Source organism: Temnothorax curvispinosus, unplaced genomic scaffold, assembly GCF_003070985.1.
Source record: "Temnothorax curvispinosus isolate PA1 unplaced genomic scaffold, ASM307098v1 QBEX01014798.1, whole genome shotgun sequence".
NCBI lineage: Eukaryota > Metazoa > Arthropoda > Insecta > Hymenoptera > Formicidae > Temnothorax > Temnothorax curvispinosus.
This window is the reverse complement of record NW_020224578.1, coordinates 165,783-188,621: the sequence shown is the minus strand read 5'-3', so window position 1 is coordinate 188,621 and position 22,839 is coordinate 165,783. Positions and strand designations below refer to the sequence as shown.

General features: G+C 35.2%; 1 protein-coding gene across 1 annotated transcript; it reads right to left on the bottom strand.

Annotated features, from left to right (window-relative positions):
* Positions 1-3,503: 3,503 nt before the first annotated feature.
* Positions 3,504-22,188, bottom strand: LOC112465012 (sodium- and chloride-dependent GABA transporter 1-like). The gene is made up of 10 exons (XM_025032367.1): positions 21,992-22,188; positions 20,954-21,122; positions 17,712-17,990; positions 16,663-16,876; positions 16,325-16,518; positions 13,909-14,089; positions 12,715-12,952; positions 10,164-10,502; positions 7,378-7,533; positions 3,504-3,956 (listed from the first exon to the last, which is right to left on the bottom strand). The coding sequence occupies exons 1-10, from the start codon at positions 22,016-22,018 to the stop codon at positions 3,831-3,833; spliced, it is 1,923 nt and encodes a 640-aa protein (XP_024888135.1). The 5' UTR covers positions 22,019-22,188; the 3' UTR covers positions 3,504-3,830.
* Between the last annotated feature and the right edge of the window lie 651 nt (positions 22,189-22,839).

The following is a 22,839-nucleotide window of genomic DNA, read 5'->3' as shown; positions in this document are numbered from 1 at the left end:
CAAATGGAAATTACCTCGCTGAATACAATTAGTTTCGATATGAATTTTGCGCTCCCTTCTCTCCGTGAGTGCTAGAAACGGGCAAAAACTTTGGTGGTCACCCGATGCGGTCGTACTTATGTTGCGAATAATAAATGCCCCGTCCGTATAATCGTTGACGGGGGGAAAAAAGTACGGGGGATCGATAAAATATTATACAACGTAATCTGCATTGAGATAGTCGCGCATCAATCACCGGCAGCGATAATACGCTGTATAATGCGGCACGAACACTCGGAAAATAATAACTCTGAAATTAAAAATACGCCGATGGACATCGCGCAACGGAAATTCATTTAATAACTCGAAAGTCCCTTGCCCCTCTTTTAAATCCACGAGTCACGCATGTAAAAATCCTGAGAGGAAAATACGATTTCGAAATTAGCCGACGCGCGGGAAGTGTGTCGCGACGATCTCTAAACGCGGAGAGAAATTTTAAATCCGCGATGACAATTCCGCGGATAATGCATTTCCAGAATAACGCTCCATTTGCATATCTCGCATTTTTTTGCGACGATGGATTTTCATACGTTAACATACTGTTCCGATTTCGAGATCTTGCCCCATTCTGATTTTGGGCGGAATATTTTGAGAAAATTAAATTTCCTGACTTATATATCGGTGCGTTGCGCGTTCCACATTTCTAATTTCCGACCGAGTGTACGTACATACGAATATTTCTGAGAGGCGCATTCTCGAAGTTAGACGAACGGGACGCTATCTTGAATCTCATCCTTAAATATCTCTGCGCTATATTTGTCCATACGCTTTTTGGCGTATTGTCCGATTATTTATTAGTGCATTCAGAGATTCTGTCTTTTCGAGTCTTTGACAATAGGCATTGTTGCTACCGTTGGATATATCGTTATGCCGTTGTTTAAATTATGCGAGCCTCTTTTGGCATTTTCCACGCTGCTGTAACACCGCGTCTCACGGTATCAAATCCCTCACATCGATCGGCATATACACGGCATACGGCGCAGCGCGATTTCAACCGCCCGTAATTTTCATTAGAGATGCGCGTATTTGTCGCGTCCCCGCTCGCGGACCCATAAGGCAGCTTATAAGCGGCCATCTCGTCTGATATTACAATGTGCAGAGACACGGAATCCGGAGTAGTAGCCATGTTCGCTGATATTAATTAGTAGGAAGGACAGCACGCGCGCGCGCGAAGCACCGAAATAGTCCTCGCTTTTCAACGTTGCTTTGTTGACTCTGCTACCGTATCTTTCTCTACGCAAATTATTTTATAATTACATTTTTAGTATTAGAGTAACTCCAGTATATATGCCGCAGCTAAGGGAAACTTAATTTATCGAGTACTATTTACTATGTTTAAGGAAAATGAATTATACTAATAAAAACGTTATACTGTCTACTATACTATAAAAAAATAGAAATATGAAATATTCATTCTTTGTATTTAATAAAAAAAAAAAAAACTTTTAGAAACCCTTGCATTTTTCCATAGGGATGGGATATATGACATTATTCATGGGTGAATATATATATATATATATATACGCCTTATAAAACAAGCAAAAAATTGTGCAAATTAGAAATTTGCACTTGGCTTCCTCATAGAGGAAGTGATGTCTTAAGATGCTAATACGGCCCTCTAATTGGCTGATGATGCCTTAAGACTATACTTAAGACGATCTTGGATATAAGACCCGACTATGAATACCGGCCTTAAAGAATTATATATGAAATAGAAATATAGAAAAGACTGAAGAATATAATAAAATTAAAAAATTTTGGTAAACCTTTTTTTAACAGAAATCGGTAACCCCTTTATTATTAACAATTTTTATTAATTCTATTATATTTTTCAGTCTTTTCTACCCCTATTTCATATATAATTCGTTAAGATTTGGTTGATCAGTTCTGGAGTTATAGAAATTTCTGTAAATTTGGCACAGACATACATACACACATACCGACATTTTTTTTAATGCAATATTTCGACGTTTTAAAACACTCTGAACATATTGACATTAAAAACTCAAAAAACAATCTTTTCTTTGGTTTCTTCTACCCCTATTTTATATATAATTCTTTTAAATTTGGTTGATTAGAGCCAATTTTATACGCAATCAAAGGTTCATATACGAATTTACGAAAACAAAGCTTCCTCTATGAGGAAGCAAAATTACAAGTAATGTTTATAAATAAGGCAATAAAATGTCATAATAAGTTATAAAGTGTGTGTAAAAAATTTATTAAGATGTAAGAATAATAAATAAATTATAAAACAAAAAAATTTTTTAAAGAAAATAGAAGAACGATAGATACATTAAAGGTTATTGGTATACGATCAAAAAGAAAAGAAAGAAAAAGAACACATAGGAGATTTCGATTTTTACAGAGCGTCTGTACTATGGCATAAATCCCGCATGCTAAAATGCCATATATCCTAAATAGAAGAGATATATAAAGGGATATGTCAAGCTAAACAAAGAATATAAGAGCTATGCACTTGTATTTTGCTGTATTCCATCCTTTACTATCCCTCTACACTTATGTATTATGAAATAACCATTAAACCTTTTACATTCCCTATCAGTAATCATTTTACGTAGGTCGTAATATATGATCGCGCTACTTACTACGGTGAGAAATCGATTCAACTCACGATGGTTTCGTTAATATTAACAGTAAAGAACTGAAATTACAACACAATACTAATATGGCACATAACACAGTATGATTTGCGAGCAAGTATCTCTATTCTTTCTATTTTTCTGACTTCTGCGGCATAAATCTTCGCGCGGCGTAAATACCAGAGTTACCCTATACTTAATGTGTATAACTGTAGATACTACTATATTACGAATGTATAATGTATGCTGAATTGTTCTGAAAATTTGCATAAATTTTATAATCATCATCAAAATAAAAATGCAAAAATTATTTCTTAACTTAATACGACAGAAGAAAATGTAACTAAAAGAGCAATTAATTATTGTTATTATTAATATCAAGTTATGCTTAATTAAAACATCTTTGAGGTGTTTTAGTTAAGCATAACTTGATATTAATAATAAGTTAAGCATAACTAGTAGTTTTAGTTAAGCATAACTAAAACATCTTTGAGGTGTTTTAGTTAAGCATAACTTGATATCGTCACAAAACACCTTTGAAAAAAGGAACCAATTAAATCTAGAAGCATAAATTTCCTAAAGAAATAAACAAACATGCTGCATGTTTTTTAACATAGGTATATTAAATTAAAAGTTTTACATAAAATGCGAATGTTATTTTATAATATTTAATATCATATACAGGAACGATAAATTGGTATATATCAGGAATGTTAACTTTTTCGTTCTCATTATATAGTCATAATTATATTTAGTATTATAAAATAAAATATCATTGCCTATATTTTTATATCTGAAAATATATATTAGTTTTACATAAATAACAGTAGCAAATCATATTTTAATATGTATTGGAAAATTTCTCGCTAAATATTATCAAAAATGATCAAAAATGCAAATATTTTTTTTGTAGCTGTAAAATAATTCTGGGAATAAAAATTAGGCTAAAGCCAAAGTTTTCATTTAAAAATATCATTATGCAATGTGAAAATCTATTCATTATATTTATTTTCTGCATTATATTAATTTATTCACATTCTATTCTCAGGTAAAAGTAACTTATTCCTAAAACGGAATGAGTTATCTTCTCAAAGATTGCCTGCATATTGGAAAACGATGTTCTCAGAACATCTTATATTTTGGCATTTCTTCAAGTTATTATTTATTGCGTATATCAAGTAATTAGATTTAAAATTTATCCAAAGAAACGTATGCCGGATTGACCATCGCAGTGGTGATGCTACCGTTATCCAGCGTATCCTGCTGCTCAGCCGCCCTCCATAACTTCGTGGGCCGGAATAAACTCAAGAAGCTCTGCGAACAATTAAAAGGGCACAAATTAAATTGTTGCGGATCCGATAATGGGCGAGATACGTGTCGACGGCGCCGTTCACGTTCTCGCGAGGTCATATCTCCTTGCGCGAAACCGCACAAGTACTTTCGAAGTGTGCGCGGAACGCCCGAAAACAACGGGAGAGGGAGATAAGAGTAATGTTAAATTTATCGGCTAACAGAAAGCGGAAGCGGTCAAGAAAGAGGGCAGCCTTTCCCCCTCTCTCCTTCCTTCTCTTGGAGATAGAATAGGTGCAGTTCATACAGGGCCGCTCTCTCTGTTGACATAGAGTAAGTAAAATTAAAAATATTACGAATTGTTTTCTTGGAAATTATTAAGTTTCTTTTGTCTGAGCGGTTTATCAGATATGATGTCATAACATCTTATGAATTAAAGAAAAAACTTTAGTGAACTCTAAAATATTAAAAGATATATTATCTATCATATTGAACTATAATAATTCCAAAGAAAATAGCTTATAATATTTTTAATACAGTGCCCTGCGCAAAGTGTTCATGCAAAGTATTCATGCAAAATTTTATTTAGCACCTCTCATCGTATATAAAAAAAAAACAGGATTTTTACAGGATACAAAAGTGACATTTTGCAATTTAAAAATGCGAAAAATTCAATATAAAGATTCGAAATTTTCACGCATTTATTTGCAAAACAATTTATACAACGCGATACCCTCCAGTTGCTGGGAAAAATTCGAACGCGTATAGTGGATCGTCAGTTTAATTAAAAAATTTAATCCCGTAAAATGTTCTTTTAAACATATGTCAATTTGTATATTTTCAATTTCGTTAAAGCTCGCAATTGGCGACTCTCAGCGCTTTGTACGGTTGCGCCCTTTGTGCGATGCATGCACCGCGATTTGCACTCTGGGCTTTCGGCGGCCCTGTATATCTGAAGCGATGGAGAGTGGCAGGCTCCCTTCCTCACCATGAAGAAAACTTTTCGTTTCAAAGTACGATTACCGACGTACTGTGGAAAAACTTGTATTAAGACGTTCCCCGAGTTCTCCGAGATTTTACGACGCGGACCGCAACTTCTAAATCGGCCCGTAACCGCTACCGTGCCGACAGCGGCACGTAGCTTTCAGGAGATTCTTGCTCTAATCGAGATATCGAGAATAGGGTGATGGAATAATGCAGGCAACGACATTGACATCGCAATTTTCATTTTCGATAGAAACCATTTTTTAATGCGTTATATCCAAAGACTTATATTATATAATAAATTGAGCCTTCCCATTGAAGAACTGTAGATCTAAAAATCTAAAGGACAGAGATATGCTTATTGGGATGCTTTTCTTGCTTAATTGTATAGTCACCAACTGGTGGGGAGAAAGAGAGGTGCACAAGGAAAGCATCCTAGTAAGCATAAGTGTAGTCACCAACTGGTGGGGAGAAGAAAAGATGGTGAGAGAAAAGATACACAAAGAAAACATCTTAGTAAGCATAAATGTAGTCACTAACTGGGAGGTGGGGGAGGGGGCTACACAATTAAACAAGGAAAGCATCTCAATAAGCATATAAATATCTGTCCTTTAGGGCCGGTTGTTCCAACCTGTTGGTAAACTAACTAATAGTTAAATCATATATGTATCTTTGTTTTTATTTCAAATTAAAGAAGGATAGACGTATAATTTAACTATTAATTAGTTTGCCAATAGATTGGAACAACCGGCCCTTAGATCTTTAAATCTACAGCTGTCCAATAAGAATGTTTAGTCTATTTAGTCTATTATATAAGTCTGTGGTTACATCCTATGAATTAAGTAAAAAGCTTCAGTAAAATATTTAAAAAAATTTTAAATAAATGAGGCACGGCCGATATAATATATAATTAATTAGAAAAAAACGGCTAGGACTGGATCTTACAATTAGCTTAATAATATTATTCGGGTAAATTTTATGTACATTTCTTCGCCTTAATAATAAGATTAATAAAATAATAATAAAATTCACATGAATAATATTATTAGGCTACCAATAGCCAGACCGTAAATGCGTTTTCCCTAATTAATTAAAAAGAATTTTGTCCATCCCTAATAATCCTAAAAAAGAATAATTTATAACATTCTTTATGCCGGATGCGTAATGGCTAAAGTTTTTACTCGCGTTTGATTAATCGATCGTACATAGGAAATGAGACAAGTTGGTCAAAATTGTTGGGAGATCCAATGATTCCGCAGCCGCTTCTACTTTCTCATTAGCGAAAATTAATGACCCCGATCTCCTAATAAAACAATCTCCCTTTCTTGAAGACGGCCAACCGGTAAGTCATTAAGCAACAAAGAAGAATACTGATTATTAAGAAATCTCAATTCGAACTTTTCTCTGAAAGGTCGACGTCTTTCATGCCTGTTTGATAAATGTGTCTTTGCAGAAAATAAATTATTTTTAAGCTTTAACTTTAAATACATAGTCATATCTGAATCATTGGTTAAAATCAATTATTTTTCTTATTTTGAGAAATATGATATATATACTACATCCAATAACTTTTCTGATATCTTAATAATATTAAAAATTTTTCCAAGAATTTTCTTAACATGAAATGACTGAACAGTGAATAAAGAGTTAATAACTAAAAAAATAAATGCTTTTAAGTAAATTCTGAGTTAAGTAAATGAGTTAATTAAACAAAGACAAATAAATAAATTTATTTCACTTTGCGGTTGTGTATTGTATATGTAGATGAGCGTGATAATTTATTGCAGACAGAAATAATTACGGATAGAGATTAGCTATTAAAAGCGGTTATTAGAATAAAGCAGTAGACATAAAATAATTTAAGAGAGTACTGTCTAATGTTTAAACAAAAGGAAAAGCAAAAATAGTATTATTATTTAACTACATTTTATTGGTGAGACATTATATTTCATTAATAGCAATATGTCTGTAAAGTAATGGTTAAACAGTAATAATGTAAAAAGAATTAATAATTTTTCAAGTAAGAAATTTTCGTATTGCAAATAGGCGTAACAAATATTATACTACATCTTTGTGCTTATTTGCCCGAGGGAAAAAGGGAAAGCGAACAAACCGTTAAGCAGTTATTCTGCGTCAATAAACAGCTCACTCAAAGAAATTTTCAAAGTGGAGGGAAGAAAAGAAGCCTTAAGATAAGCTTTGAAAAAATCTTTCACAACCAGACTTGATTTTCATGTACATCTAACTCGCATGAATTTCTACCTGAGCCCGAAAACAGCTATTAGCAGACCAACAAAAATTTCTTTTATTAAAGTCAAGTCTGGTTGTAAAAGATTTTTTCAAAGCTTATCTTAAGGCTTCTTTTCTTCTCTCCACCTTAAAAATTCCTTTGAGTGAGCTATTTACTGTGCTGATTTGTATTATTGTATAGAAGTTTGGGAATAATTGACTCACGACTCACCTCGGATTTCCAGACTCGTAGGATAAAGAAGACCGGCATTGGCACCAAGGTAGCCAATCCGATCCCGATCCCGATTGCTTCTGTCCAAGCGGGAAATACGTACGAGCCGTACTTTCCCCGAAACACAGTTTGAGCCATTTGATATCCAAAGATTCCCTGCAGATATAAAGGAAGCGCAATTGGTTAATTGCTTAGTTTCTCATATAGCAGCTGGAACTATGCTGCGGTGGATGATATACGTGCGCGAGAGCGTAGCACAATTAAGCAATTAAGGGAGATTTCGAATTTTTAATCAAAACTAACTTTCGCAGGGCGTACCGTTCGGCGGCCGTCGCGTCGAGGGAAATATTTCGATCCCCGTGACGGTGCGGACAAAAAATTTCAGCCGTTATAAATAAAAATTCGCTCGGCACGCCTCGACAGGCAGCCAGATTAATTAAGCAGTTTGGTCGTGGGGAATACGACGCTTTGTCTCTAAGGGACGCAAACCACCAGAGCTGTTGAGTTTTGCAAACCTAACTTAGTTAGTAATCTTGCCTAAAAAGTCCGATAGAAATAAAAAAATCAATATAATGCATTATATTTACTAATTCATAAAAGTTGAAAATAAAAATATTTAATTATTTGATCTGCATTACATTTTTTGATTCATAAAAATTCAAAATACAATAATAACAATAAAATAAATAATATTTAATAATAATAATAATAAAAATATCAAGTTTTTTGATCTGTTTTTATGAATTCTTTATCTGTTTTTATTTTATTTCTATTCTTAATAAACATACAAATTATTCATCAATAACGATTTAGATCTTTAATTTAAGTTTTAAATTGTAATTATAAACATATGATATTTTACTCCTATTACATAAATAATAATATATGCAAATGTATAAAAATATTTTTGCCTAAATGGATATTTAAATATCAAATTGTCAATTCTTTAGTTACATAGAAAAGTATGTTTCCAAATAAATTTTCAACTATTTAAGATTGATCGTATTTATTATAAGTATGTAAATTTATTATGTTACTAAAAATATATACTTTGATTTTGTACTTCTTGTAACTAGGGAAACCGGGGTTATATATACATATATATCATATATATAATTGGTACATTAGGCAAGTTGATACACGGTAACTATTGTAAAAGTGACAAAAGATAATACCACATAAAAAAATAAAGTATTTCCGCAAAAACATTGCGATAATATTTCAGTTAGTTATTTCAAGCTAAGTAGCGTATTTTCACAAACAGAAAATAATTTTAGTTTTTTTTTGTATTTTAATTTTGTATAGCCGAAAGTAAAATAAATCAGTGATATATTAAATGTTATATTTATAAATCTACTAGTCATTATATGTCATAATTCTAACTGTTTCTTTAAAATCTTTACTTTAAACGTGATAACTTCTAGTTATGTCAATTACTACGTTTACGCGAGCGTTACTTTTGTAGTAACTTACGATAATTTACTCGAGTGAATTATCGTACCTCCATATTCGGTTAATTGTTACAAAAGTAGTCGCCTTATAATTTTTATTGGTGCAACAAAATTAATTATACTATTTAATTTAAAGAATTGTTTTTGTATAAGCATGCGGGGCTATTGAAAAATTCTTTTGTGGCTTGTATTCCATCCTTTTGTGGCTTACATTGTGTTACATGTAAAAAAATTATTAAAAAGAAACGTACCAACTAGCCTCGGTCTCCCCTATTACTTACAATCATGATATTTTCAAACAGAATAGTTTTTCTGACAAATCATTATATATTTATTATAAAACTTGTACAAGTTGGAAAATTATCGGAATATTTCTGAACCTTACACGTTACTCCACTTTAACAAGCTCCTTGACGATCGATAACCTAAAGCTTTAGTTTCATTACTTTCCATATAAATTCGATTAATCGTCTCCACGCGATGGGTCGGGACTAATTTACGGTTTATTCTCTCTCACTGTGTCGCTAAACTTTCCGCAAAGTTTACAGTCAATAAACGTAGGCTCCTTACCTCGACGGGATTAACCATCGTCTTCCTTTCGTTTACTACCTCCGATTATATCATAGCGATAATATACATTGGAGTCGTTAAAGTTTTAATTGTTGTTTATTCGCGATCGTGTAGAGATAAGGATTATATATAATAACTTATTTCAATTACAATAAGGAATCAAGGTGACGCAAAATCACGGATTATATACCCGAAAGACCGTTTCATTGTCTTGCACGCTAAACGAAAGGGTTCAACCATAGATTTTCAATATGTGGATTTTCCATACTTTGAATAATTTTGTTACAGATATAAAAAATGTATATCAATTATATTTCACCGGTAAGTATATTGATTATTTATGTAATAGATCAAATGTTTGAACATTATTCGAATTAAATTTTTTATTTAAAATAAAACACTTTCATGTACAGGTACGCAATTATTTACATGCCGATGACCACGAAAGACTCGATTATTTAATTTTCTAAATACATTCAACTAAAATCATTTAATTATTTTTACTGAATTTTATATATAAAAGTATCAACATTAAAGACTTTTTCCGAATTTAGCAAATTTCCATAATTAAATACATCAGGATGGTGCAAGTTTAAATTTAAACCTGCCATTGAAATCACAAGATCCTCAATAATAAGATCCGCTGGTGTCGGGATCCTTTGTACCTGACCCTTTCTACCTGAAATATCTGCTTTGGCAGGTATCCCAAGCGAAAAGGGTTAAGCCTTTGACAGAGACACACTGTAGAAGATAAAATATACTTACTAGACAAGTGACGGGGGCGAGGACGACCCAGCAGAGCCACCAATATCCGCGAAGAAAACGGCCGAATTTAATTTTCATCTCGGCGATATTACCCAGAAATCTGTTACATCCGTACAGCCAGGAGGGCACAATGAGTTCGGCGAAGCCGATCAATAGGATAGCCCAGGAGGCGGTATGCCAGTCCATCAGCTTGAATAGGTAGATACCGCCGTCGAATACCATTGGAACCGCCAGGAGCCAGCAGGTAGCGCATATAGCCAGCACCACGAAACTCTCGTATTTTCGCAAATCCGGACGCCTGTCCAGTATGGCGGTGTTTATCGCTTGCACGCCTGCGAACTATATCGTAAAAAGTAACGACCGCGGCCGCGCATTTTCCTCCTTTTCTCGATTCCCCTCCCCGCGCGCCCATTTCCTTTCTTTCTTTCCTTTACTTTCTATTTCTACATCTTCCCTCTCTTTTTCATTTACTCTTGTTTCTCGTAGCGATAAGTACCGAGTTCTAAATCCGAAGAACGTCTAAATTTAAGACGTGGAAGAAACGAAAACCGCGAGCCCGCTCTCGATCATCATTTGCATCATAACGAATGTACACGCTCGATTGTATTCGCATCTGACAATATTCACGGTAGCATTTTTTACACGGTTTCTCGCTCGTTTGTGGCCGTGTTTCGGTTATCATCGGCGAAAACGCGCTGGAAAACGGCGGGAGAAGAGAACAGGGGCTGACGCCACGCCACGAGGAGGCGAAGAAAGTGTAGATTTCACTCTGAAACGGCGAGACCATAATTCCTTCCGTGATATACGAGCTTCGAGGTGAAAAGATGGGAGTCTCGCGATGCAAAAGCAACGCGAAACGATCGCCGTCCGGCTACTCCGCCGGGATGAAGCGCATATCCCTCTCTCACGCCCGCGGCATCTTTTGACAAATACGCCGGCCGTTTTTCAGGCGCCGTTCTGAATGGCGCCTTCTTAGCGCCGGAACGGATGTGAAATCTTCGTGAAATAACCATGTCGATGAGCGATGTCGAACGCTGGTACACCGTGACCGTATATCTCCCGCGAATCTGCTTTGCAACTTTTTAACGAAGGCGTTATAACTACGAAGATCTATCCTATCCGTGCAATTGCATGCGCTGAGAAACCGGTTTATCGCGTGTCTAAAGCACTTTATGATATATTATAGGTCGAAATGGCCGACATTCGACTAGCTGGCGATTGATTGCGAAAGTTAGGGTTATAACATTTATAACGCCGCGCTTAAGAGCATGGAAATTATCTGTATCTACCTCATAGAGACAAAGAATCGTATCATTATATAGAAATTTAGAGAAAACTGGATTTAAAGTTTGTTATTTCTATGAAACTTTTCTCAACACATTTTCTAAATAATCTTAAAAGGCTTCTATAATTAAAATCCTAATACGAAGAATAGGGCATAGAGCCGTAACAAGATGTTCGTGTTAAATTATTTTTAATAAACAATCCATATTTTCCAACCATAATAAACATTTTCTAAACATTGTATCTTAGGAACTAATAGGGGAGAGTAGGCAAACTGCGAATACGGAGTGAACGCGAACGATTACTATTGTAGTATAAAGTATATTAGAGTAGTGATATTCTCCCACTTCTCGAACCCAGCGATAGTTCGATATACGCTCAGTGGTACGAGTACGAGAGAGAAGTGGGAGAATATCACTACTCTAATATACTACGATAGTAATCGTTCGCGTTACCCCGTGTACGCAATTAGGTACCCCACTCACCCCTAATAATGGCCATAAGACCCTTTACCATTATACAACTTAAACTTCTGGAATATATTGGGAAAAGTAAATTTTTACACAAACTGGAGATAAGATTTTTTTACCTCTAAGATACAGATAATACGATTTTATAATTTTTTAAAGCGAAAAGATGCGAAAGTCTCTTTCTCGGCGTCTCAAAACACCAGTATCTATCCTTGTTATAGAGCGATGAAATGAAATAGCTATTACGCTTTTGATCTCAAAGCCAATGTCTCTAGCATAAAATTGTATTGTATTTTATTTTCTTCTCGGTATATTTGTTTGTAAACTTTTATGTATTAATTAATTAATTGAAGTGAAAATTTCGAATTATATCGCGAGAAATTCGAGCCGCGTGATCATTGTATACATGTTGCACGCATTATTTTGTTCCACTGCTTTTGTCTTTACTATTCTAAATATAACCAGAGAGTCGCGCGAAGTGCAAGGTGGCGAAAGTCCGACCAGCTTGCAAATATACAACTCGTTAGGACAAATGCAGTTAGCGCGGCGATGTTTCTCGTTATGCGAAGGAAAATTGAAATTCACATCTCTCGCTCTCTTCCTTCTCCTCCTTCGCCCTGCTTCCCTTATCTCAGCCGAGCTCATCGCATTAATAAGTATTTTTTTTTTCATCACTGTAAGTGACGAAGAGCGGAAGCGGTTTTTGCGCTTGCATGAAAGTGGAGAGATAAAATCTTTTTATAGTCTCCTTAAATGTTCGTGCGATAATATGTATGTTTCGCTTGCGTGTGCCTTACCTGACTACCGAGGCCGAGTATGAAGAGCATGAAGAAGAACAGGATGGCCCAGAGATTCGACCACGGCATTTGTACCACCGCCTCTGGGTAAGCGACAAAAGCCAGTCCCTCCGCGCTCTGGATCACACTGCCGATCGGCACTTTCATCTGCTTGGCCAGAAATCCAACTACCGAAAATACCACCAAACCAGCAAAAACAGATGTGAATAGGTTGGTGAATGTGACGATGATAGCGTCTCTGAGAACAAAAGGATAAAATTCAAATATCACCACATGCTTGACGAGTACGCATATCGTATTACTGTCATTACTGGAATAAATTTCAGAGATGAAATTTCTTTTTACGTAGAAGATTTGTATATGCGAGAAAAATGCTGTTATTTCTGTTCTCTCTAACATACAAGCGAAAGGCTCTCGTAATCCATGACTATATCAAATCCTTTCCCGTTTTCCTAATCTTCAAGGAAATCCCAGAATATATTTTTCATTTTTTCTTATACCTGCAGAAGACGTACTATCTAAAGGGTTTCTCTTTTTCTGTTTATAGGTATTTTTATAGATATAGAACATATGCTAGGCACAGAACATGTACTATTTGATAATATTACGAGATATTTTTCAAAAGATAGGCAAGTAAGAAACTGTTACGATTACGATATTATATTTGTAAGTCATTCTTATTAGTCGGATTATTATGCGTACTTAATTATTTAGAATGGTTATCTTTAGCGAAATCGTTATTATTATTATTATACGTTATACTCGAGCTAGTCTCGGAATTGCTCCAGCTGTCGCAACGGCACACCCGGCCACCGCCCGTCACCGAAACGACGTCGTCGAGTCCCGAGTTAAAATAAAATATGCAACGATTGCTGTGTCGTAAAGAGACTGAAACGTCGCCGAACGATGAACCAGAAGATTAATAGGCACTTGAAGTGCTTAGTCAGTGTAGTTAATTAAATACAGGTCTTGCAATAAATTATTCGCGCGATTGAACGTGCGACGAATTTGTACATCCATCCTATATGGGGTGGACGCGTATAAAATCAAACATTCTGCTTTTTAAGGACTGCTTTTTTCTTCCCGTTTTGCTCTTAAGGTATCCCTTAAGGCCTTAAGGTATTCGTAAACGACCTATATAGTTTTTTTTCTTCCTTTCCGAAATGCACACGTTCCGTTTTAGTATAATCGCACCTGTGGCAATTGTTGCTGAAGTTGCTGTAACTCGCAAGAGTCACCAGGGATCCGCAGGCGATGCCGAGCGAATAAAAGACTTGAGAGGCTGCGTCTGCCCACACATTTGCGTCTTGCAGCTTCGAAAAATCGGGATATATGTACCACAGCATGCCAGAATCAGCGCCTTCCAACGTAACACCTACGAAATTATCTCCCTTAGATCTCGGCAAAGTTACCTGTCCTCGTAACTACTACTACACGTATTATCGCGCATAGTACTATAATGATAATGATTTATCTTTACAAATCTATGTTGTCTAAGTGAGCGATACAATTTAAATATATCGGATACGTGATACAATTGTAATTAATTAGACACTTTTATTACTTCGTAAATTGCATTCATCTGCTTGGAGTAAAAATTTTAACCACACCCTAATTTTGATTATATTTTGTTCTACTTTTAAAAGCAACGCAGATATTTCACGTGATTAATGTTATATAATAGAATTATCAATGTTATAAATATGAATACCCTAAATATATTTGTAATCATCGAAACAAATTATCAAGAATCTTTATCGTATTCAAGAGTCATTGATTCATAAAAGAAGTTTGATAAGATTTAAAAAATTTTATTAAATTTATCTAAAAAATTGCACTTTAGAGTACTCGGAAAAGGTTGTTATTAAAATTATTTTCACAACACCTCCACGGAAAGTTCGACTTTCCATGCTTATAGAGAGGGGCTAATTTCACGCCAGGGCGGCATAGCGGGCGGAAAGTAACCACTTTCTTCCCTAGGGAAGAAAGTAAGCCCTGGCGTAAAATGGCCACTCTCGCCCCTTTCTAGGCATGGAAGTCGAATTTTCCGTAAAAGTGTTGTGAAAAATATCGTGTGCACCTCGGGTCGAAAGCTTTTTCAGACTCGTGTGATTTCTTCCCTTGATGCACAATGTACTATTTATATTCACACATACACACACTCTCACACACACACACACACACACACACGCACGCACGCACGCACGCACGCACACACACACACACACACACACACACACACACACACACCCAAGGTGTAACATAAATGTAGGCTGCTACTTCAGGGGTGTACTCGTCAGAATACTCGTCAAAATAAATTTATATAAATGTATGTCCAAAAATGTATCATTTTCACGTTACAGTCATGTTTAAAGGGACACGAAGGATACCACCAGTGGTTTCTTGGTGTCCTTATGTTTTTAAGGACACCTGAAACAAATTGTCTACTCCCGGCCTGTTGAAAATATTAATAATCTTCGTCAGTGCATTAAAAACGGGTTCAATGAATTACGCAACACGCCAGGTGTTTGTGAAAGGGTCGCTAAGAAGACGGGCGGAACAGTGTATTGTGGTTGAGGGCGGTTACTTTAATAAGCATTTGCTTTAAGGAGGTTCGATGGCTACAACAAAATGCAGAGAGTTTCATAAAATTTTAATATGTTGTTCTGGAATGCAAAATAGAATTATTTGAATTTTTTAAGAATTTTTCACCATCCAATTTTGAAAAAAAGTTACTCCCAAAATTTAAAAAGTACAATTTTTGGATTAGATTTTTTTCCAAACGGGACGGTGAAAAATTCCCAAAAAATTCACATAATTCTATTTTGCATTCCAGAACAACATATTAAAATTTCATGAAACTGGCTGCATTTTTAACATAGGTTTTTATGGGAAATGATATATTGCATATAGCTTCAGAATGAAATAAGTGCAAGAAAAAATGCAAATAATAAGGAAAAAAAATATGCACATGTAACTTAATAATTTACAAATAAATGAGCGAAAGAAAGGGGAAGGTTACCTCACATTTCGTAGAAAAATTAATTATTAAAGCATAAATCGCTTGATTTTTCGTCTGCTAGACTGCCACGGTCGTGAACGATGTGAACAGCAGCACGCATTATACGCACGCGGCGACCAATCAGAGCAATCCCCTTCATTCTCACTACTTCAAACGCTAGTGCGCTGTTTCCAGAACCCCCGCGTCCCACTACTCCCTTCGATGAAGCCATCGAACCTCCTTAAGATTTGTTTTATTTCACTTTTATTATCTGCTATTTTGTATTGTTAGAAATAAAATAATACGCTTTGTATTGTCTTAAGTTTTAACTCAAACATGACTGTAACGTGAAAATGCTGTAACGATGCATTTTTAGACATACGTTTATATGAACTCTTTTTGCTTATTTTGACGAGTAGAATACACCCCTAAAGTAGCGGCCCACGTTTATGTTACACGTTGTATATGAACTAATTGTAAGACATTAGCCGTGTGGGTGTGTGCGTGTATCTAATGGATTAAACCCAAAACACAAAATATATATCTACATTTAAGAACACCTTAACATTACAGTTATATAGGAGAGCCCGCTTTATTTCTGTTTCTTACCGCGTACTAGCAGAATTGTAAGAATGACGTAAGGGAAGAGCGCGGTGAAGTAGACGACTTTGCCGATGGTCTGGATACCGCGTACCAGGCATAAAAAGCACACTATCCAGGCTAGCGTGAGGCACCCGAACAGTTCCCACCGTATGCCGCCGAAGTTCTCCCATGTAGCTCCGCGCAGACCGAGAACGTAGTCACTGGACGCAATCGACAATTACACGCTTTGCAGGCGCGATCCTCACAACAATTTTTGTGCTCGCTCCTCAACGCTGAACAGCGGCGTAAGGCTCGTTACCGATCCTCCCGACACGATGCAGCGCTGATGGCAATGTACACCGTACCTGAAGTACTCCTCGGACGACAGTACTCGGTCGTAGAGTTCACCTAATGATTTGGTCTCGCCATTCGGGCCACCCCAACAGTGAGTAGTATTACCATCGTTGTAGCTAAAGCTGGAACAGACCCTGTGGATGGCCATGCAGGTCTTATTGTAAAATATCTGGGTTTTATTACTGTCCTGTTGACATTTCATATCCTGAAGATTGCTGTAACAATCTGTCGACATCAGCATTAAACACAGTTCAAAAACGAACGATCGTGATAGGATAAGTAATTTCTTGCTCCGTCAATAACATCTTTTTATAAAAATATAATTATTCGATTAGGCTACGTGTTCGAAAACTTCACTTGGGTGCACCCCAGCATCGCGCGTTCTGTCCTTGTTCAATTTTTAGTAAGTAACAAAGATAGAACGACACGCTGTGCATCCGAGTAAAGTTTTCGAACGCAGCATAGAATCCAAGTTATGTAATATGTAGTAGGTGACGCCAATTTATATTACTTTGTATCGCTGGCGGATCCATTTATTTGGAAGAGAGAGTTTCAATCCCAATTCCCCCTCCTCCTTCCAAATAAAAGAAATCAAGTTTTGCTGGATCTGTTCAAAAAATCTAGGGAAAAAATGCATTAAACGTTAAAGCAGGACCAGAAGTTTCACCGCGTTCTCATCGTCGATCCTGGAGTAAAAACTAAGCGCGCGATACTAAGAGAAATATCAAACCAAATAATTTTGCCAAAACCTCTCCCATATTATCGACGTCAAGATCCGCTAGTGCTTCGTATGATAAAACAATTAAGTCCCTTGATAAACCAAAGCATTTTTCGACTAGATTATTTTGTGTAAATCGTTCTTTGTGCAATCCTAAATAATGTAAATAACAATAAAAGGTAATAACAGTGCCCAAGAACTTATGTCTCACGCTAGTAGACGTTTATTCACGGTAACAGTTAACTACTTTCTAAAGTTAAAGTTTCGTTAAATCTTTTGCTTGTTTAAGTACGACGACGATAAGTTAAATGTTTGTCAACGCGCTAGTCTATTTTTACTTACCATTCGTGTTGAAATCATTGTCGCAGTACGCCCAGGCGAGTTTTGACATGCAAGAAGCGAAAGTGTAGAATAAAGTCCACGCGACTATTACCATATAATATGTCATCACCAAGAAGATGACGACCAATGTGCAATAACCTAGGCCATGAAAAGCTGGCGCCATGCGGCTGAAAGCTTTTACTGGCCCCAATCCAGTATACTGCCCCATACAAAGCTCCAAGAAGAATATAGGCAGACCCATTGCGAACAGTATGATAATGAAGGGTATTAAAAAAGCACCTGTAACAATTAATTATAGTCACAGTTTCTTATAATAATTTGAAGATAATTTTCTATTTAAAGCGCATATATTTTTACACTTTTATCATTAATGTGCATCAAATTTAACATAAAATATGCTAAAAATTGGCCAAAATTAGCGGGATTAGATATGTCTTACAAGTAGATTCGAATCTTTTATGAATCTTTTACTTTACTAGAAATTTTACGTTTTTTTGAATTAAAACGATTGTATAAAGCAACAATTATTTTAATATATTATTCTTTGATTACAAATACTTATTAGATTACCAATCGTTAATATTAATTATAATAAAAGTATAATTAAAAACAGAATACAAAATAAAAGAAATATAGAGTAAAAGTTACTTAAAAATCTTACACGTTTATACATTTTTTAAATTAACAACTTAGAGTTCGAGTACCACTTGTAAAAGATTTTGGAATCTAGAAACTACTAAAAAGTACACATTTCGCGAATCCTGCAGATACTCTAAAGTCAGATATTCTAAAAGTTGAAACTAACTATGTATAAGGATTAATTACTTCGTAAATACGTTGTATGAAATATTATTTTTTATAAATATTATTTGAATTTTAGGAAATGAAACTTAATTATTAGATTTGATGCAAATTTTCAAGTATACATATCGAACTTGATCCCATCCTTAGTCAAATTACAATACTTATTATAATTATAATAATAATATTCTCTCTCTACTAAATAAAGAAAGTATAATTCTTCTACTAAAAGTATAATTGTATTATTTTTATTTTATCGTTATTATTATATAACGATATTTATATAAAGATTTTTTGTGGTTTAAAGGATGATATAGGAGGTTTATAAGAAATAATCGTTTTGTTAAGTTTTGCAGATTATTGTAGTATAACTGTTTAAGAACAGAATGCCGTTGACTTGATTAAAATCACAAAATTGACGAAATTAGAACTGAAAATCCGAAACGGCGCAAGAAATCGATTTCTTCGCAGGTGATGGCGCGCCAACAAACGGTACCTGCGGATGGCTATTGTTATAGTAAGGGATCTTTCTTTAGAAATGTCATCCTAGGTTACAATAGGGTATTTCAAAAGTCTTCAAATCTGATTGTATACTGTCACATTTAAAAAATGCAGTCTTACGCTATTGCGTAAAAACATAATGTTCAAAACTTTAAACGCATTTTCTTGAAAGCAGCATTTTTCAAAAGTTGCCCTGCTTACTCGAAAACCAAGATAGATATTGATTTGAGCTTTACAAGAGTTATCGTATACGTACACAGAAAAAAAGTGTCAAATCAACACTCGATATGCTTGTATATACGCAAGAATATATAATTTTGAAATAAGATTATATTTGCGTTAAACGAAGAAAATTAGTGTTAAACGAAGAATTATATAGTTGAACCAACGCAATATAATCTTATTTCAAGATTATATATTCTTGCGTATATACAAGCATGCATATGGAGTGTTGATTTGACACTTTTTTTCTGTGTGTATCTTTACTGACTGAATCTATGCAATGAAGTTTATAGAAATTATTTTCTGTTGTTGTTATAAATAACGTCAATTTTTACGCGAAAATTAGAGTTTTACGCTTATATGTTGTTACTATTTTGTCATAATATTTTTCTAATAATCTATTTTAGATTGTTAAATCTAATAGAGCAAAGTATCTTGAGGAAAACTGGACCAGAAAATAGCAGATTGCTTCCTTAGAAATTAATCCTGGCAAAACGCAAAGCATTCAAAATTTTCAGGCCTATTTTTAATGACAGAAAATTCCTATCCCTTTTAATAAGTTTTGTATTACAAATTAATTTTTTACATTTTAAATATAGTAGTAAACAACACAGAGAACACACTGTGTCCATTTACTCCTTTCCCTGAAATAAATTCGTAAATTTTAGCTTCAATTTGATCTTCACTTTATATAAACCTCCTATCTCTCCTCCTATCTCTCCTTAATATTATTACGTTTTGAACTTATCTATATCTTAACGAATCCTTCATATTATTTCTTCTACAATCAACTACTTGAAAACTTCTTTCTTGCGAGGATTGAGTATCAAAGTGATACCTACCACATCACTAGTTTAAAGAGTTTGATAACTAAAATCTAATTTATTAATTAAAAAGTACTCATTCTGAATCACTTTTGTAGCTCCAAAAAATATCTTCTCACATCTTTATTTATTGTGACTATTTTTTTTAAATCCCCGGCGCGCAATCTTAAACTTCACGTATTAGTTTCTCAAAGTTTGTATCCATAATTTTTCGACGCCCCGTATAGGAACGAAGATACCGTGCACCGTGCACGTCGCAGTATAATATACAGAGCGTTCCAAGTTTTAACAAACTGTAACTAAACTGTACCAGCGTATTTTACAAGCAAAGGTAAGAAAACGATTCAGATAAATATAAATTTTCGGAAACTTTATTCAACATAGCTCAAACATAAACGGATTAGAGAGATGGAAATATTGTCGACCTATTCTATTTTGAATCTCAATTATAAATTTTTAATGAAGCACTTATGAGTAGAGACCGGATCGTGGTACCGTTTTCTCCACTCCAAGCGTGTGCTAGCGCCGTGAGGAGCAGTACCCTCCACGCCGCGCCGGTCTAATGAAGTAACGTAGCAAAAGGGTTACCGTCGCGTATATAAATATAAATATTTGTGTACTCTATGTGACGGTGCCCCCTTTGCTTATGGCGCTGAGTCGCTTGGAGTGGGGAAAACGGCACCGCGATCCGATCTCTGCTTATGAGTCTTTATTTATGTAACATTTTCTTCTATCTTTACCTTTACTCATTTTAACGTGCTCGCGCGCAATTTCGTCGTGACCTGGGACACTCTGTACAATTCGACGGTCACATCTGAGAAGCACGTATGTATTTCCCGTGTATACCATGGGACAGATACACACGTGAACCACGGTTATACGCGCGATACGTACCACCGCCATTGCGATATATTAAGAGAGGGAAACGCCAAACATTGCCGATGCCAACGGCATACCCAATGCAGGATAGAACAAATTCGATCTGGTTGGCCCAAGCGCCTCGCTTCGGCTCGTCCGGGCGCTCCACCAAAACGCCGCCAACTCCCAGAGAAACCCTCTTCACCTGCCAATAACACATGGGGAGCACATTATATTTGCATCATATAAATTATCGCAAAGTCGACGATGGAAAGATCTGACACGCGGACACGCGAGCGGCCGAAAAAGATAACGGAAAAGAAAAGCGGACCTCAACCGCAACATTCGGCTTTCAACATCAATTTGGCCTTTAACATATTTGCGCAAAGAGACTAGATGCACTCGAATCGGCTCAAATGCATCTCTCGAGTTTAACAGCAAAAATATTTAATCTAACCACGGAGGATTAAAAATAAGGTTACATATATAGCGAAGAGGTTTATTAATTTCTTAAAAATTAATTCTAATTTTATTAATTTGTTTATAGAAAGTACAATAAAGTGTCGTTTTAGATTAAGATGAAAAGATTTGTGATAAGATTAAGATCGTATGTTCCTATCTTCACTGTCAAGCTTCCGCACCTTGTGTACTAGTGAGAAAGATAAGCATTAACATTTCTTTGTCTATAAAAAAAAATTTCTATAAATGTTTATTTTAATCTTTCGATGAATATGCGAAACTCTTAAGAATAATTTTACGAAAAGTACAAAAATAATAAAAATAAAAATTATACTCATATCTAAATTTGGTTTGGATATGGATATTTTAAAGGATCAAATTTAGATACGCTTCCAAATTGTTTACAACATGGTAATTGCGGTAATTTCGACGAATATAGAAACATATTTATAGACAACTAGCATATGCGTCTTGGAAAGTATTTATAGCTTTCCAGGTGATAAGAAGCGAGGCCAAGTACTGACCTGTTTCTCTCTTCTGTATTACGAAATCGCTGCAATAATTAATCACAGCATATCGCTGATCAAGATGTGTTTGTATAGGAAAGTGACTAACCTGAGGCGTTTTCCTGGATTCTGTCATAATGTAGTATCCGATTCGACCGATCCTTGATTCCTCTTCAAGACCGCGTTGACGTCTGACGTCTGATCTATAGGCGTCGCGATCAGACGGCTATAGTAATATATAACGGCGACAAGATAATCCGAATTATCGAAGTGATTATATCAAAAGATAATTTCCGGATCCACTCAATCGGCCCTCACGCTGAACAAATAAGTTCGATCTTCTCGATTGGTCCGCGCAACGTTCGATGTTTTTTTTTTTTGTTAAAATCCGTACTATGAAATATCGTACTTGTCGCGAAAAATCTGATAAGACAATAATATCGCCAGATTTACAGATAACGAAGTGCATTTCTGAGAATGCGAATTCATCTCACAATCAGACACCTTCGCTGAACTGAAAGATCGAGTGTGTACGACATTCCTTTAATAATTGCTACCTTAGAAATTCTATAAAACTCTTAGAAAAGAAGAAGAAATGTTATTTATTTTATTTTAGAATCAATTTACCCAGTTTTAATATACAATATCTTAAGAATTCTAATAACAGTTAAGAATTCTATATAACGTATTCTCCTTGCATTCATAAGCTAAAGAGCTTCGGAAAAGCCCACTACAGAATCGTGTTATCAGAGGTGAGATCAACTTTCGTAAATATTCGAACAGAATTTACAGCCATCTGCAACGTTATCTAGAGATAAGACTGTAAGAAATCTCCAAGAAAGTCGTCTACTTCCTCTACTTTTTCTTTCTTTTACTATCGTGTGACGTATAGATAGAGAATGCTTATAAGAGCCGCAGATTTGTCGACTAATTAGAAATAAATTCTTCGTCAACTCA